General features: G+C 36.2%; 1 protein-coding gene across 1 annotated transcript in view; it reads left to right on the forward strand.

Moving 5' to 3' along the window:
* The window catches only part of F10 (coagulation factor X), a 30,058-nt gene extending 13,626 nt beyond the window's left edge, over positions 1–16,432 (forward strand). The window contains exons 5-8 of the mRNA XM_003765712.4: positions 351–482; positions 3,588–3,838; positions 10,745–10,862; positions 14,229–16,432. Of these exons, the coding sequence (XP_003765760.1) occupies positions 351–482; positions 3,588–3,838; positions 10,745–10,862; positions 14,229–14,782 (1,055 nt within the window). The 3' untranslated portion in view covers positions 14,783–16,432. The remainder of the gene's footprint in view (positions 1–350; positions 483–3,587; positions 3,839–10,744; positions 10,863–14,228) is intronic.
* Positions 16,433–16,916: the final 484 nt, after the last annotated feature.

Consider the following 16,916-nt stretch of genomic DNA (forward strand, 5'->3'; position numbering starts at 1 on the left):
AAAGAAGGGGCTGTTAGAGCTCATCTCCCCGTCTCTTCCAGTTCTAAATTTCTAATCTTTTGGATCTTTCAATCAGCACACCAGAATGATGATGATGATGATGATGATGATGATGGTGATGATGATGATGGAGGAGGTGGAGGTGGGGGAAGGGAGGAATTTCTGTCTGATTAAAACTTCTGGAATGGTAGAGTTTTCAAAATTAATGGACACAGGGGCACAACATGGCAGCCTGCTGCTTTGGCTGCCCCTTCTGGAAAAATTAATGGTTTCCTGAAGGTACTAAAGTAAATTGAGTTTGGGCCATACTGATACTTCCATCAAGTCTAACACACTTCTCTGTTGGGCAGCAAAACTAACACTCTGCAGCTTGGATAATGGAGAGTGTGACCAGTTCTGCAAAGAAGAAAAGAGCACTGTGGTATGTAGCTGCGCCAGTGGCTACATCCTGGGAGATGATGGCAAATCCTGTATCCCTACAGGTAGGAAGCTGTGTGGGTCTATGAAGCAGCAGGGCAACTGGAGATGTCTTCTCAAGATAGAAAACCAATATAGTGTACACACAATATAGGTGACTGGAAAGGACTCTAAATTGAAAGAGCCTGGGTTCAAATTCTGGCTCTCCTACTTGTCATTTGTGTGATCTTGGGCACTTCTCTGGTGTCCATTTCCTCATCCTTGAAAATGAGTTTGAAGTAGAAAGTTTCAGAGTATCCTCCAAGCTCTAAGTCTATAAGAGAGCAAAAGTGTGGGAAACAGAGAATAGATCAAGATGTAGAGGGTTCCAAGGAATAAATGTCTAAAGGAGAAAGTAAATTAAAGAGATTTGGGAATGGATATAGAAGAGAGTTCTTTGAAAGATGATTTGGATCTGATCTTCATTCAGTATAACAGTTTGCTTCTATAAAATGAAGCACTTTTAAGATTTGTAATAAATTTTAGAGTTTTTTCATTTAGCCTGTGAGATAGATACATCCCTGTTTTATTGATGGACACAGTGAATGACAGAAATGAAATGATTTAACCACCATCACCCTAACCAGGTGTTCAATTCTAAGGCAGATCTCAAACCCAAGTCCTCCATTCTCAGTCCCTCATTCAACTCACAAAGTCATGGTGCCTCTCAAAAAAATATAAATATGAAATCATGAATATAAATATAAAATTAATATAGATGGGATGAACATGGATTTATTCCCCAAAGCCCTAAATACTAGGAAAAAAGAAGCTATTTCTTGAAGTTTGGGAGTCATCCACTTTTGGCAACAAAAGGGCACTTTATATAGTGAACAGTAAATATTGGCAAATCACTCCACCTGTCTTAGACAAATTTCCCATCTGTAAACATGAGGTCTGTGTATCTCACAGAGACACTGTGAAAAAAAACACTTTGTCAAAATACAATGTAAATGTAAGCAAGAATTGCAATTACTGTTTTCTTGAGAGGCAGTTCAAACTGAAGTGTAAACAGGTTCAATGATGATATAATGTTTTATATATATATATATATATATATAGTATTGTATTATATATTAATTATATTATATAATATATGTAATATAATGTGTTATATTATGTGTGTTATATTATATATGCAATATATAATATCATGTGTTATATTACATATGCCATATAATTTAATACAATTAATAATAAATCCATGTTGCCATGGTCCAGTAATATCAGGCAAGGAGAGTGCTATAGAGAAATGACTTTGAATTAATAAGCTCTGGCCTAAACATCAACACAGCTTCTCTGACAGATGTGGGAAAAAATACTAGTGGGAGAAAAGATGATTTCACTGATCTTGGAATGCCCTGCCAGGTCACTAAAAAAAAAAATAAAGATAGTCCCTGTTCTCAAGGAGCTTACAACCTAACAGAAGAAGATATCACACTGAAAAAACTCAGGCTAACTGAACACATCATTTGTATTGGTCCAGTACATGCTGACAGGGATGATATGAACCACATCCTGCTCCCACATAATTTTTATTTCCTCCATAATGTTGTTCTATATAATCTGGAATTTGTGAATATTCAACATGATAGCATCTAGCAAAATGTTGACCCCTCCCCAATAAAAAGAATGATAGATCCATGCCAGTTTATTAAGGGAAGGGAAGTTATTTTAGGTTAGACATGTCAAACACACAATCAAAACAAGAGTTCCAAGTGTAGCCCAAACCAGATTAAAATGTTATTAGGAAATCGTTAACAAAATAAGTAAAAATAGAATGGAACATAGATAGTGTTTTTATATGGTTTTCTAAATCAATATGCAACAAAGATCCTAATGTATGGTTTAGTAGCCCACTTTCTATTTGAGTATAACACCATTATTATAGTCTGCATCCTTACCTTCTTGGGGAAGAATACAGCCATGCTATCCCATAACATATCCCTTGACACCAGGGTTAGGGCCCAAATGCACTGGAAATCCTTCTTGACATAGAACTGAATAATGGGTGGAAAAGTTATCAATTCACACTTCCTCGGACAGGGAGTCAAAAAGACCTGACCTCAAATTCCTCCTTGGATGCTTAGAAGTTGTGTGACCCTGGGCAGGTCATTTAGCAATTCCTAGCCTCAGTTTCCTTATCTATAGTATAGGATAATAATAACACTTAAGTCATAAGATTGTTGTGAGGTTCAAATGTCCGGCACTTTGCAAAATCTTGAAGTGCCATTTAAATGCTAGTTCTTATGATTAGTTTTTCCTATTCCCTATTATTAATTTTTAAAAGTTTAAAAAATAATTATTTTCTATTTTTTCTCCCTTAACAAGCTGTTTTTTGGTTGTGCATAATTCACACATACACACATACATACACACACACACACACACACACACACACACACACACACCAGGAACTATCCAAAAATACTAAGGAGCAAGGAGAACCAAAAGATTTTAATAAAGAGGTAGATAGGTGGCACTGGGATAGAGTGCAGGGCCTGAAGTCAGGAAGTCTCATCTTCTTAAGGTTCAAATCTGGCCTCAGGCACTCACTATCTATGTGACCCTCGACAAATTCCTTAATCTTTCTGGAAGAAATGGCAAACCCACCAGTATCTTTTCCAAGAAAATCCCAAATGGAGCCACAAAGAGAGGGACATGACTGATACAATCACCAAACAATCAACTTCAGAATAAATAGATCTAAGAAATAATTCACACCTAGTTGTGAAGCTAAGAAACTTTCCCTTTGAAAATGAGATACATGTTTTTTTTTCCCTTTTGATTCAATTTTTCTTGTGCAGCATGATAAATATGGAAGTATGTTTAGTAGAATTGTACACGTTTAATCTATATTGGATTGCTTTCTGAATTGGGGAGAGGGAAAGGGGAGAAAGGAAGAGAGGGAGAAAAATTTGGAACCAAAGGCTTTTACAAAGGTGAATGTTGAAAATTATCTTTGCATGTATTTGGAAAAATAAAATACTATGTAATATCTAGCAAAAAGAAAAAGAAAATGGAACCCAAAAAAAGTTGAGATAGGATCATTGAAGCTAACTGTGACAAAGGAATTGGTTGTATAATTTAGGGATACTTTAAGACATCAATTATTTTCTTTCTTCTTTCAGAACCCTACCCATGTGGAAAATACACAGTGGATAGAAGGAAGAGGTCAGTCATAGAACCTGCCCTACAAAGTATCCCTTTTCAAGAGTTAAATGAGAATCCACCTTCAGGGCCAGAGACAGAGACCCTGGCTCCCACAAAAGATCCTTTAAAGGGACTCTTCCCAAATTACACAGAAAGTGATGATAAAGGAAATGATTTAACAAGGATTGTTGGAGGAAGAGATTGCCAAGAGGGAGAATGTCCATGGCAGGTAATTACTATTTGTATCAATATTGTTGTCAGAACTACAGTTCGATATCTCTTAATAACATGAAGTTAACTAAAATTGTCATCAATGGTCATTTTTTAAACATGCTCCATCAATCCTTATTACTGTGTAAGCTATCCTTATTCTTGAAGTGCTGGAACAAAGGGAATTACTGCCCTAGGTCACTTCCCCTTTGTGAAATAAGATAGGATGGTAGAAATAGAAGAATGCTGGATTTGTAACCAGAGGACTTGGGTCCAAATCCTGGCTTCTGCCATTTGTGCAAATTTGGACCTCATTTTCTTCATCTGCAAAATCAGATGGTTAGACCAAGTGATTTCTTCCATAGTCCCATCTAGTTCTAAATCTGAGATCCTATAATCTAAGAATTTTCTATCTTACCCAGATTTGCTGACGCAGGTACACACATGGAACAAAGGCAAGAATAAAAACATATGTGGAAATACAGGTGTGGCCTACAAAATACAAAATGTGTTTGTTCCTTAGCCTAAGATGAGTACCATATCCTTAGAAGGCAATATTGCTGTACTTATTTAGTTGTTTCAATCATGTCTGACTCTTTGTAACTCAATTTGAGGTTTTCTTGGCAGACATACTAAAGTAGTTTTCCATTTCCTTCTAAGGTAATTTAATAGATAAGGAAAATGAGGCAAACACTAGGTTAAGGGACTTGCCCACAGTCGCACAGTTAAGTATCTGAGACTAGATTTGAACTCAGAAAGATCCCCAGCCCAGTACTCTGTCTACTGTGTTAAAAGGCAAACTCAATAGAAAAGAGGGTTATAAGAATACAAAAAGCCAGATCTTTAAAATTTGGTACTTTGAATGTCCTCAAGCCAATCAATTAATCAATAATCATGTAATAAGTATATATAATATAATAATAATTATGTAATATGTACTTACTAGGAACTCTGCTAGACTCTGAGAAAATAAAAATAAAAATGAAATAATCCCTTATTTGTTCTATCAGGAGAGATAAAACATGCCTAAACAACTATACACAAAATAAAAATAAATTGGAGTGGGGCAACTGGTGGTACAATAGATAGAGCACCAGCCCTGAAGTCAGAGTTCATATCTGACCTCAGACACTTAACACTTCCTAGTGTGTGACCCTGGGCAAGTCACTAAACCCCAACTGCCTCAGCAAAAAAAAAAAAATAATAAATTGGAGTAGGGGAGTGTAGAAGGTAACACACAAACAATTTTGAAGGAAACAAGAAATTCTAAGAGGTGGTGATAAAGTGAGAATCCATTTCAGGCATGGGGAACAATAAATGCAAAGCTTGGAGATGGGAAATGGGAGTTGTGTATGAGGAATAGAAATGAGGAAATGAAAGGAATAGAAAGACTGGACAATAAAGTTTGAGAAGGGGGATATTGTGAAATAAAGTTGGAAAGGCAGACGGGAATCAGGTTATGAGGGAGTTTAAAAGCTAAATAGAGCGACTTAAATGTGATAGAATTGTAGACTGGAATTTGCTCCAAGGGCAAAAAAATGGAGTTCCCCGTGGTCTCACTTCTAAGAGGCATTCAAAAGAGGCATTTATTATATTCTACACTTCACCCATAGTCCTGCCAAATTACCTGAGGTACATTTGAACATCATCATAATAGATCAGAGCTGGCATTTCTATAGCACCTACTATGTGCTAAGCTAAGGGCTTTATAAATATTTCTTCATTTGATCCTTAGGAAGTAGGCTCACTCTCCCCATTTTTCAGATGAAGAAACTGCGACAAAAAAGCAGTTAAGTGACTTGTCCAGGATCACACAGCTACTAAGTGTCTGAGAAGGCAATTTGAATTCAGGTCTTCCTAACTCCAAGCCCAGCACTCTACACACTATACCACCTAGTTGCAAGAATACATCAAAAGAATCATAAAAACAAGAATAATTATCCCAACTTCATTGGTAAGCATTTCAGGACTATTTGAATCACATTCACATTAACATTACCTCAGTAGTGACCAGTTGTTTCATTAATGAAATTACTAAATTATTTGTAGAATATATCAGATGTACACATAGCAATAGTGTGTGTGTACCCAAAGTAAGCAGCTAAGCATAAATAGCAAAAACAAGGCACAGTTAGCAGCAAACAATACAGAATATAAACAGTGCTTTTAGTTCTCTAGAACAATAACCCATGCATAATTATTAGTATATTAGAAAATAAAAACAAGCATCAAAAGAATCAATCACTAATTGTCAAATATAGCCACAGCATAAGCTTAAATGTTAACATCACAATAATAATAATAAAACATATAAATAAAATCTGGGATAATAATCGACACATTTATCAACATATGAGATATATTAATTTATATGGAGAGCATATATTACATACATAAGCATTAATGTCATTTGCCATATGTCTAACCAATTTTCCTGCCCTGCCCCTACTCCCCCAATGTAACATCTCTACATAATATGATCACAGATGAGGTGGGTCTGGTTCTTTGGGGATTTGCTGATCTTTCAGTAACTCTACCTAAACTGATAGATAACATTTCAGCAGGACATCACGGCTCCTAGACCTAAAAGTCTCCATTCCCAAATTTGTTTGTAAATGGTCCCAGTGAGTTATTAACTTTTTAAACATTATAGTTTGCCTTGGGGTCCCCACAGTGGAAGGAATAGGCAGAAAAGGAACTACCTATAGATTCAACCACCCCTTTCCCTCATCAGAACCCAAAGTGTCTCTCAATCTAGGATAGCAAGTACTTACATTATTTAGTGTCTTCTTTACTGGAAAGTCCACTTTCTGAATTATTACTTGATTCAGCTTCTCTACAACTGATTGAAAAATCTCTTAGAGTATAGTTAACCAACTATCCATCGATAGTTTAGGGCTGCTCATCAAGGAGTCCCTAAGGTTAATAAATGGTTTTTAGAATTATTATTATTACTAATAATGGCTAATATAATATCAACATATAATAATATAATAATATCAATGTGTCAACTTTGTTCTAGACACTGATATAAGTATTAAAAATACAACCACAAAATTGGGATAGTCCTTGCCTTCACTCAGCTTATATTCTTTTTTTAAAAAAAATAAGCTAGCTAATTTTATTTTGTTTTTAATTAAATTTTTTAAAATTAAAAGAAATCTATTTTCCCTCCCACCTCATTGCCTATTGAAAAACAAAAAATAAAAACAAATTCTTATTTCAAATATGCATAGTTAAGCAAAACAAATTCCCTCATTAGTCATGTTCAAAAAAATGTTCTTCCAACTTTTTCTTCAGTGACCCATACATAATAAGATATTCTGGAGGTAATTAAATCTGGATTCCATACTCAACCACTCTCAAAATTTTCTATTTTTTTAAAGGAACTGGTCACAATCCAATCATTTATATAGTCATATCTACATAACCATTTATATAAGTCTTATAAATGACATCATTTGATAAAGCTTGCCAAATGCAGGATCCAAGCTCAGAGCAAAGAAGAGGAATTAATGCATTTAAATAATTTATAATATTTGCTAGATTATACTTCTAGATCTACTCAAGAGCTCTGCTGAGAGAGGAGAATAGATTAGAGTATGAAGACTGAATAAGGTCTGTGGGAAAAGGGGAAAACTGCAGTCTTTAAAAATACCAAAATATTTGCACTGACTATCCCCCAATGTTGCCTTTGGATTGTTGGCCAAAGGATAGCATCATCTGGTGGCCAAAATATATACTACCCTCCATACTTGGATGTTTGATTAATCAATTAATTAAGTGACAGCCTGCTTCTCTGCAGTTTGGAGAAAGTAGGGTAATGAACTAGGGGTGGGTAAGTGATCATAGCATCACATCAAATGCACACCTGACATACATATGTGTGCAAAGATATGCACACACATCATTTGTTATATAATAGTACAGTTATACAATGGGAAGGTTTGTGAAAAGATTTCTTTACAACAACCCCATCAGGTAGAAAAAGACAAAATGTATTTTAGCAGTTCAGAGGAGAATGAGATCACATTTCCCTGGGGACATAAATAAAGTCTTCATAGAGAAGGTAGCATTGAAGTTGAGTCTGGAAGAATGGGTAAGACTTCAATAAATCGAGCTTGGAGAGCTCACCATCTAGTAAGAAGGGACTGCCCAACCAGAAAGAATAGGAGCAAAATCATGGAGAGGAAATTGTGACAAATTTTCTGAAATTCACTTATTTAGCATATTTTGATTTTTGCTATTTTTACTATTCTATGATTTTGCATGACAGACTGGTTTAGTTTTTGGTAACAATGGTGATTGAGAGATGCTATTGTTTTCATCGTTGCAAAGGATAAGGAAAGAAAAACAAGTGTTTTTTAATGGAAGAGGAAGGAAGAAAAGGAAGGACATGGTAAAAACTTTTATTGATATTGTTAATAGTTATCTAATATAATTTGTTATATGATCCTATAACCATGGCTCAGTGTTGACAGCCTTATAATTTTTATCAGAAAACAATGCATATCAGGTAGAAATTTTGCCAGTTTAAAGTTTTGAAGAATTTCATTACTTTCGTTTTCAGAAGAAAAAGTGTTGTCAAATTTTTGGATAGTCCTTATGTAGGTCAGATTATGAATTAACAGACTTTTTTAAAGTTCTATGCTTGATTTGTATTTATTATAAAAAAATTTTCCTCTCAATTTTCAATTAGGCAAAAAAAGGTTTTTGGTTGTTTTTCCCCCTCTAGGGAGGAAGAAAAGTGTAAGTAAGTGATAGTGATAACCAAAAAAGAATCTTTACAATTTTTTTTAAATCAACAAAAGGGAAGAGCAGGAAGTTCAGAAGGAAGCACAAACAGGATAGTTTTGAAAGTAACATATGGAAGTTACTATATACTTTAAAAAACACACATATATGAAAAGAAGATTCAGTTTAACCCACAGTCCTTTTTTGTGTAGTAACTACATATATGAAATTTTGGGCAGGGGTGTTTAGTTTCAGAATTTAAAACTTAAATTTTAAAAAGTTGCTAGTTAGACTGTAGTATTAAAAGCCTTTAATAGTTTGTATTTTCAGAGCATTTTGTAATAAGTAACTCATTGATTCACACAGATTAGCATGGATCCATGATAATAGTTGAAGTATCTTAAAGCATCTAGTGGTAAATGACAAGAATAGCAGGGAGAAGATTATAAGTCTTATTTCTATAGCTTACCAGTCATGTTACATGAGACTTAAAACTCTTTGCCTCAGTTACTTCATCCTGAAAATGGATATGATAATACTTGCCTTATCCATACTTCAGGGTTCTTGTGATGGCTTTGAAAGTTGCAAAGCACTATGAAAATATGAGCTATTAGTCTTCTGATAAAGAAAATATGATTTAAAACTTTCGTACCAGAAACAGGCATGGCAAAACTATGAGGTAAATGAAGTTAGTCTTTGGTAACTTTGGTACCTCTGCCATCTTTTCTCCCAAGGCACCTGAGCCCTAATGCAATCCCCATAAAGAGGAAAACAGATAAGAGAGAAAATGTGATATCACTAACTGTGAATCAATTTGATGTTATCCCTTCCATGTTCAATTTGCATTTTAATGTCAGAAAGTAGAAAGAATACAAAGAGAATAATGTTTTATGGCTGAGCTTTAGACTCTGTGGCATTTGAGAGGGATAAACATTTAGGGGTATTGCAAATTCTCTAATGTCTCCAAAATTATATTATATAAACAAATATTTCCTCTACTCAAAAATCAGGACATGTGCCTAGTTTTGTCTCCACAACACTGAGAACCTGTTAGAAAAGTGGGAAAAAATCCTTACTCTTCACATAACAAATATAATCTAAAGATAGGCTTTACTAAGGGAGATTTGGGGTAAAGCATTAAGACCAATATCATAAACTACTTTGAATTCTGGCATCAAAAAACAGAATGAATAAAGGGGCATTTTATAAAGAATAACAAGACAGTTTCATGGATTAAAACGGGAAGGTGACAGGAATTAGGGAACTAATGGTGCAGATATGAAATGAGTAGACTTAGCTAGACTCAAATTGTACAATTAGATTGAAATCCCAGGCTACCAGAGCGGTTAGGACATTCATAGACCACCTATATCAGTCCATAATTGAATAGGACATCCCTGCTCATCATCAACCCTTGAGAAACTTCATCATAAATTCCCACTAAAAGGACTCCATAGGCTAGTATTCTTAATTCATCTGCTGTTCCCAACTTGTTTCCAACTATCTGTGATTTACTTATTGACTTTTTATTTATTTAAAAAATGCCTGTGATTTTTTTTCAGTAAAATTTCATTAATTTGACCCAAACTTATTTCAAACTATCTATAATATTATAATTGGAAAATTAATTTTATTTTTTAAAAACCTCTTGTGATTTGTTTAGTATGAGTACTACAACTCCTCCAACACAAATGACGTTATAAATACAAGTTAATCAATCAATAAACATGTTAAATGCCCACTATGTGCCAGGCATTGTGCTAAGAACTAGTGTGCTAATCAGAAAGATAAAGTTCAGCCATAGCTGCCTCCTCTTTTTTAATGGTGATGATTTTGCTTTCAGCAGCTTTCCCTTAAATCAATCAAGCAACAAACACTTATTAAGTTCCTACTATGTACCAGTTTCTGTGCTAGGTATCAGTGATACAAAAGGAAACATGAAATGGAACCTACTCTTAAGGAATTTATTTTAAATTACCTATCATAAATATTATATTATTATTAGATATTACCCTGGATATATTCCCCTAAATCTAACTCACCCAGTGGGCTTTCCCCTGCTACAAATTAAAATAGCTAAATAAAACCAACTTATCTGACATTTGCCACATACTTTCCATGTCCTTTGGAGAGAGAGGTCCAATCTTCTATTTGAATATTGTTTTTGAAGTTAATTATCTTCTCCTTCTAGGCTCTTCTCATATATGAGAACAAAGAAGGATTCTGTGGAGGTACAATATTGAATGAATATTTTGTCCTTTCTGCTGCTCACTGCATGTACCCATTGAAAAGATTCCAAGTCTTAGTAGGTAAGTGATTACAATTCATGTATCACCTCAAAGAGTGAGGGAAATAAGAGCAAAGGCCATAAATCTGTCATAGTGAATGTCTTACCAATACAATCCATTGAGTACTTATTAAGTGCCTCCCCTCCCCTTCCCTCTTTTCCTTTCCTCTCTTTTCTTCTTTTCTCTCTCTCCCTCCCTTTCTCTCTCTCCACCTCCCTCTCTTTCTTCCTCTGTCTCTCTTTCCCTGATTCCCTCTCTCTCTCTCTTTCCTTCCCTCTCTGTCTCTGTCTCTCTGTCTCTCTTTCTCCCTCCCTCCCTCCCTCTCTCTCTCTCCTTCTTTCTCTCTCCCTCTCCCTCTCTTTCTCTCTCTCTCCCTGTCGCTGTCTCTCTTTCTCTCTCTCTCTCTCCCTGCCTCCCTCTCTCTCTTTCTCTCTCCTTCCCTCCCTCTCTATCTGACTCTGTCTCTGTCTCTCTCTGTGTGTTTCTCTATTTCTTCTTCCCTCTCTCCCTCCCTTTCTTTCTTTCTCTCTCTCCCTCCCTCCCTCCCTCTCTCTCTCTCTTTTCTCTCTCTGTCTTTTTGTCTCTTTCTGTCTCTCTCTCCCTCTCTGTTTCTTTCTTTATCTGTGTGTGTCCTCTCTCTGTTTCTCTCTGTCTCTCTGTGTCTCTCTGTTTCTGTCTCTGTGTGTCTCTCTCTCTGTCTCTCTGCCTCTGTCTCTCTGTCTCTGTCTCTCTATCTCTGTCTCTGTCTCTCTCTCATACATACACACACACACACACATACACACACACACACACATATTCAACATCACTTCCTAAGTAGGTAATCCAAATGTGAAGTTAACTCCAAAGCAGCTCACTTTCTTTCACTTATAACAGCTTATGTACACGAAGTTTTTCATGTTTACAAGGGAAAATGATGCATAGGGCTTAGAGAGCCATCCTTAGGATCAGGAAGATGAGTATGTCCCACTTCTGACACATTACATGACCCTGGAAAAGTCATTTAACGTTTAGTTGCCCCGACATCTCTCTAAGACTAGAAGTGACAGTTGACTTTCCCTTGTTGGTATTTCTCCATTTGGATGAAATTATGGGGTCAACATTAACAGAAGTGAGTGAAAGTGGAGTAGAGGGAGCATCATGAAAGACTTTCTTAATAATCCTGTGACTTATGCAATTATAACTAATTCACACTTTATGAGGAAATGGAAACTTATGGACTTGCCCACAGTGGCACAATTAAAAAGCATTGGAGTTCATGATTAAAACCCAGATCATCTGATTCTGAGTGTATTTCTCATTTTACTATTTTACCTTGTTTTTCAAATATTGTTCTCTTCATGGTCAATTAGCAGATCCTAATTAAATACTGACTCTGCATCTGATTCTAAGACAATGTGACTACTCTTGTTTATTTTCTGGACAAAGGGAAGTTAAATGGCCAGCACTAATGGGACAACAAGAGGCTGGTTTATTTACAAACTACACAACTCATCTTAAATCATCAAGAATTGGCAGGGGTTTGAGGTTCATTTTTAGTGGCTAATTGGTCCCATGTTGCTGTTGTTGTTGTTGTTGTTTAATTTGTTGTGGGTATTTTGCTCTATTTTGGTCTTTTTTTTTTTTTTTTTTTTGAAGATAGGGTTCTCCTTGCACTCAAGCTAGATGTACAACAGCTACCCGTGGCCCAATTCCAATACTGGTGGATGTAGAAGTTTTGACCTGCTTTGTTTTTCTGACCAGAAACAGTTTGTTCCTCCTTAGGCTGTGAGCCCTTTGAGAACAGTCTTTTGTCTTTCTTTGTTATGTCCAATGCCTAGCACACAGTAAGCAATTAATAATGTTCACTGACTGCCTAGTGACCCTCAATTCCTAAAGATTTATCCTATTAATGCTGGAGACTTAGTACAGAGCCCTTTAGTCCTACGTTTCTCAGAACTTCCAAACTCAAGTTTTCCACCAGTTCAGCCTTTCCAAGAATGAGAATTACAGAAATGGGCCACCATGTCTAGCTGCTTGCTATCTGTTTAAAATTTAGATATAATTGCCTTTGTCTGTAGTACCAGGCAGTATGATATCTCTGTAAATAATTTTTAAAAAATTAATAATAGCTAGCATTCATAGTAACAAAAACAGTAATAGCTAGCATGTATATAACATTTTTCCTAAAATAATTTTTTTAAAGTACTTAACTCTGTTTGGTTCATAGTAGGTGCTAGATCCTTCCCACCCCTTCCCCACTTTAAAATTTGCAAAGCACTTCACATGTCATCCCATTTGATTCTCATAACAACCCTATGAGGTAGGTCCTGTTACTGCCTTCTTTTACAGACGAAGAACTCACACTCAGGTGAAGAAGACCCACTTAGTTAATAATAAGGAAGGATTCAAAATCAGCTCTAGCCATCATACCAACTAGTTGCCTAGATGAATCAATCACTGAGCACTTCCTAAATACCTGCTATACCAAGGACTATATACTCAGCATTGTGAGGGAGACAAAAGAAATATAAAGTGGTATCATGGGATTTAGGACTAGAAAGAACCTCAAACATCATTTACTATAACCTTGGGGGCAGCTAGCTGGCAAAATAGATAGAATGACAGGCCTGAAATGAGAAAGACTGATCTTCCTGAGTTCAAATCTGGCCTCTGACATTTATCAGCTATGTGACTCTGGGCAAGTCACTTAATCCTGTTTGCCTTAGTTTCCTCATCTATAAAATGAACTGGAGAAAGAAAGAGTAAATTAGAAGAAATCTAATTTCTTATCCAGGCTGCAAAGCTAGGACTCTACTATAGTCCCTATCCTAGAATTGTACAAATGGACATGAGTAGGAATACCTGAGATTGAGTCTCTACTTTTATCCTTTTATTTATGTGACTTTAAGCAAGTCCCCTCAACATTTTAAGCCCAAGTTTCTCCTTATATGTAAGAAGTGCTGGGCATGGAGTCAAGAAAGTAGTTAGAATCTAATACCTACAAACTATGGTTCTATATGCCTCAGTAATAATATATTATTCCCTTCATAGAATCTCTGAGAAAAGTATAATAAAAATCTGCACCTTTGTAATTTCCTTTCTCATGACTTTGCTTTATTGAATTCAGTTCTACAAATATATATTCGGTGTCTACCATCTGTTGTGCTAGTCCCTGGAAAAGGCAAAGTTTGGCTAAGACACAGTTACTTGTTTCATGGAACTTGTAGTCCAACTGGAGCAAAAAGTGTATGTGTGTGTGTGTGTGTGTGTGAAATAAGCACTAACTAAATTTCTGCTGCTATTACTATTATAATTATTGGGGAGGAAAATCCACATGATTATGAAAGTCTCCTAAATGAAAATAAATAATACGGACCTTATGAACTCTTAATCCCTCCCTTATAGGTGAGCGGGACACAAGAAAGGAAGATGGCAATGAAGAGGCCCATGAAGTGGAAAAGGTCTTGACACACAAAGGATTCGTCCTAGAAACCTTTGACAACGACATCGCTCTCATCAAGTTAAAGAAACCCATCCGGTTCCGAAGGAACGTAGCTCCGGCCTGCTTACCAGAAAAGGACTGGGCCGAGGCCGTCCTGATGAATCAGAAAGCGGGTGTGGTGAGCGGCTTTGGGCGAATCCACGAGAAAGGCCGCACTTCCGAAACTCTCAAGATGCTCACGGTCCCCTTTGTGGATCGGAACACGTGTAAACTGTCCAGTACCTTCACCGTCACCTCCAACATGTTCTGTGCTGGCTATGAAAGCATATCTGAGGACGCCTGCGAGGGAGACAGTGGTGGCCCACATGTGACAAAGTATAAGGACACGTATTTTGTCACTGGAATTGTCAGCTGGGGAGAAGGGTGTGCCAGGAAGGGAAAATACGGAATCTACACAAAAGTCACTGCCTACCTTGGATGGATAAAAAGGTCCATGAGAACAAAGAAAGCTCCATAGAACTGACTGAGGCTTCACTTCCCCTTCTAATCCTTCTCATCTGTCCAAGTGCTTCCTCTATAGGTTAGTTCTAGTTACTGGAGAACATTCTGATTAAAAAGAATTCTATTCAAGTGATCTTCTTGTAGCCTTTGGGATGTATTTTATGCTCTTTCTCTGTGGTTTGAATCCATGGTTAGGTTTCCAGGTTTCAAAAGAGAAGATTCCATACAATTCCCCATCCATTTCAGGTTTTTCTTAAATTGCTAAATTACCATTTTGTCTGTTGTTGACATTGGTTTTCTCATATTCAATTTGAACCGGAAAATGCCTGTCTAGACAGCTTATTCTCACCTCTCCCTTGCCAACTTGGATAGATTTTCTTTTAGAAATCCCACCACATTTTGGGAGACATCTATGTATTTTATCTCTACTGTTTCATAAGAAGTGCCATTTAAAAAGAAATGTTTAAATTTGTATTAGCATAGTATTTTTCTTTACTTGGTAATGTTTTATTTAATTAGCCATGTATTAATAGGGTCAGTAGGTAATTTTTTTGTTTGGTCATTTAAGTTGTATTTGACTCTTTGTGACCCCATTTGGGTTTTTCTTGGCAAAGATACTGGATGGCTTGCCATTTCTTCACCAGATCATTTAATATTTGAGGAAACTCATTAAGCGATTGTCCTAGAGTCACCTAGTTTGGAAATGTCTGAGGCAGGTTTGAACTCACGAAGATGAGTCTTCCTGAGTTTAGGCCTGATACTCTATCCATTTTACCACCTAACTGCCTCTCAGGGTAGACAATAGCAGGGTTGCATGAGGGAATTTCATTGTTACAGTCACATATAATATAGAAAGAAAAGACCACTTCCCCTTCCACTTTCCACCAATGTTTCTGGTGGGCTTAGCTGTCAATCGCCCATACCACTTGAGGATATATATATATATTGCTCATTGCTGCTCCAGGCTATAGAACAGCTGTAGAAAATTCTGAAGCCTCAGGCATCTGCTTGGCATATTTCACACAAACTGTTAGCTTATTAGGGGAAATCTAGTAAACTAACAAACATTTGTTATTTAAAAAAAAAAACTTATGATAGGGGAGGGGAGGAACGAAAGGAAGGATAGAATTTAGAACTCAAAACTTTTCTTTAAAATGCTCTAAAATTTTTTAATAAATAAATAGAACCTAAATAAAAAGAAAAACTAAAACAGTCCCTGCACACAATGATCTCACAATCCAATAGAAAGCTAAATGGGAACTTTCAACTGGACCTGGGTATACCCAGATGGGACAGTAATCCCAATCACGCTATTCAAGGTGATTATAGTCTTGGTTGATTAACAGAATTATTTATCCCTCTTAATCTTAAGAAAAACAATTTCTGACTTGTTTTAAACTGTAGGGAGACTTATTCTGTGTTTGGGCAAAGCAAGCAGTTTCTGTAGTTGTATAATGTGATTAGACCTTAAAAACCTCAACCAGCCTCCAAGCATTTTGTCTCTTTGGCACCTTTTTTTTTTTCATAGTGTTTTATTTCTCCAAATACATGTAAAGATACTCCCTAACATTCATCCCTGTGTTCCAAATTTCCCCCCATCCCCCAAGACAGCAAGAAATTTGAAAGAGGCTAAACACATTTGGCAGTATTTCTCATATGACCTAGTCTGCAATTTCCCAATATGCAAAAGTCACTGCTTTGGGTTAGGTACTAAAGGTAGGAACAATTCTTTAAAAGGCCACCTTTAATCCCCAAGCATATTGCCAAAGGGAACCTCATCCAAATTATTGTGGATTAATTTCTTAGAATTAGAGATAGACGTCTCTGAAAGGAACCTGACAGATCATTCAATCTATGCATTTGATAGATCCGTACATAATTGAAATTACTGTGGTGAGATTAGGATTTTGCCCAAGATGCTGATGGCTAAAGTAGGGGTGAGCTTCTTTCCTATGGGGACAACTATCCTATATCTCAAGCCCATCCCCATGATCCTGTCATCATAAATCCCCTCTCTCAGAGTTCACCTTTTTCATGCCCCAACAGCCCAAGTGTCTCATGCTAAATTCTCCAATGCAATGGTTTTAAACCTTGGATATATTAATTTTGCTTAATTTTTTTCATAAATGTATTTCATTATATTGGTTCCT

Source organism: Sarcophilus harrisii, chromosome 3, assembly GCF_902635505.1.
Source record: "Sarcophilus harrisii chromosome 3, mSarHar1.11, whole genome shotgun sequence".
NCBI lineage: Eukaryota > Metazoa > Chordata > Mammalia > Dasyuromorphia > Dasyuridae > Sarcophilus > Sarcophilus harrisii.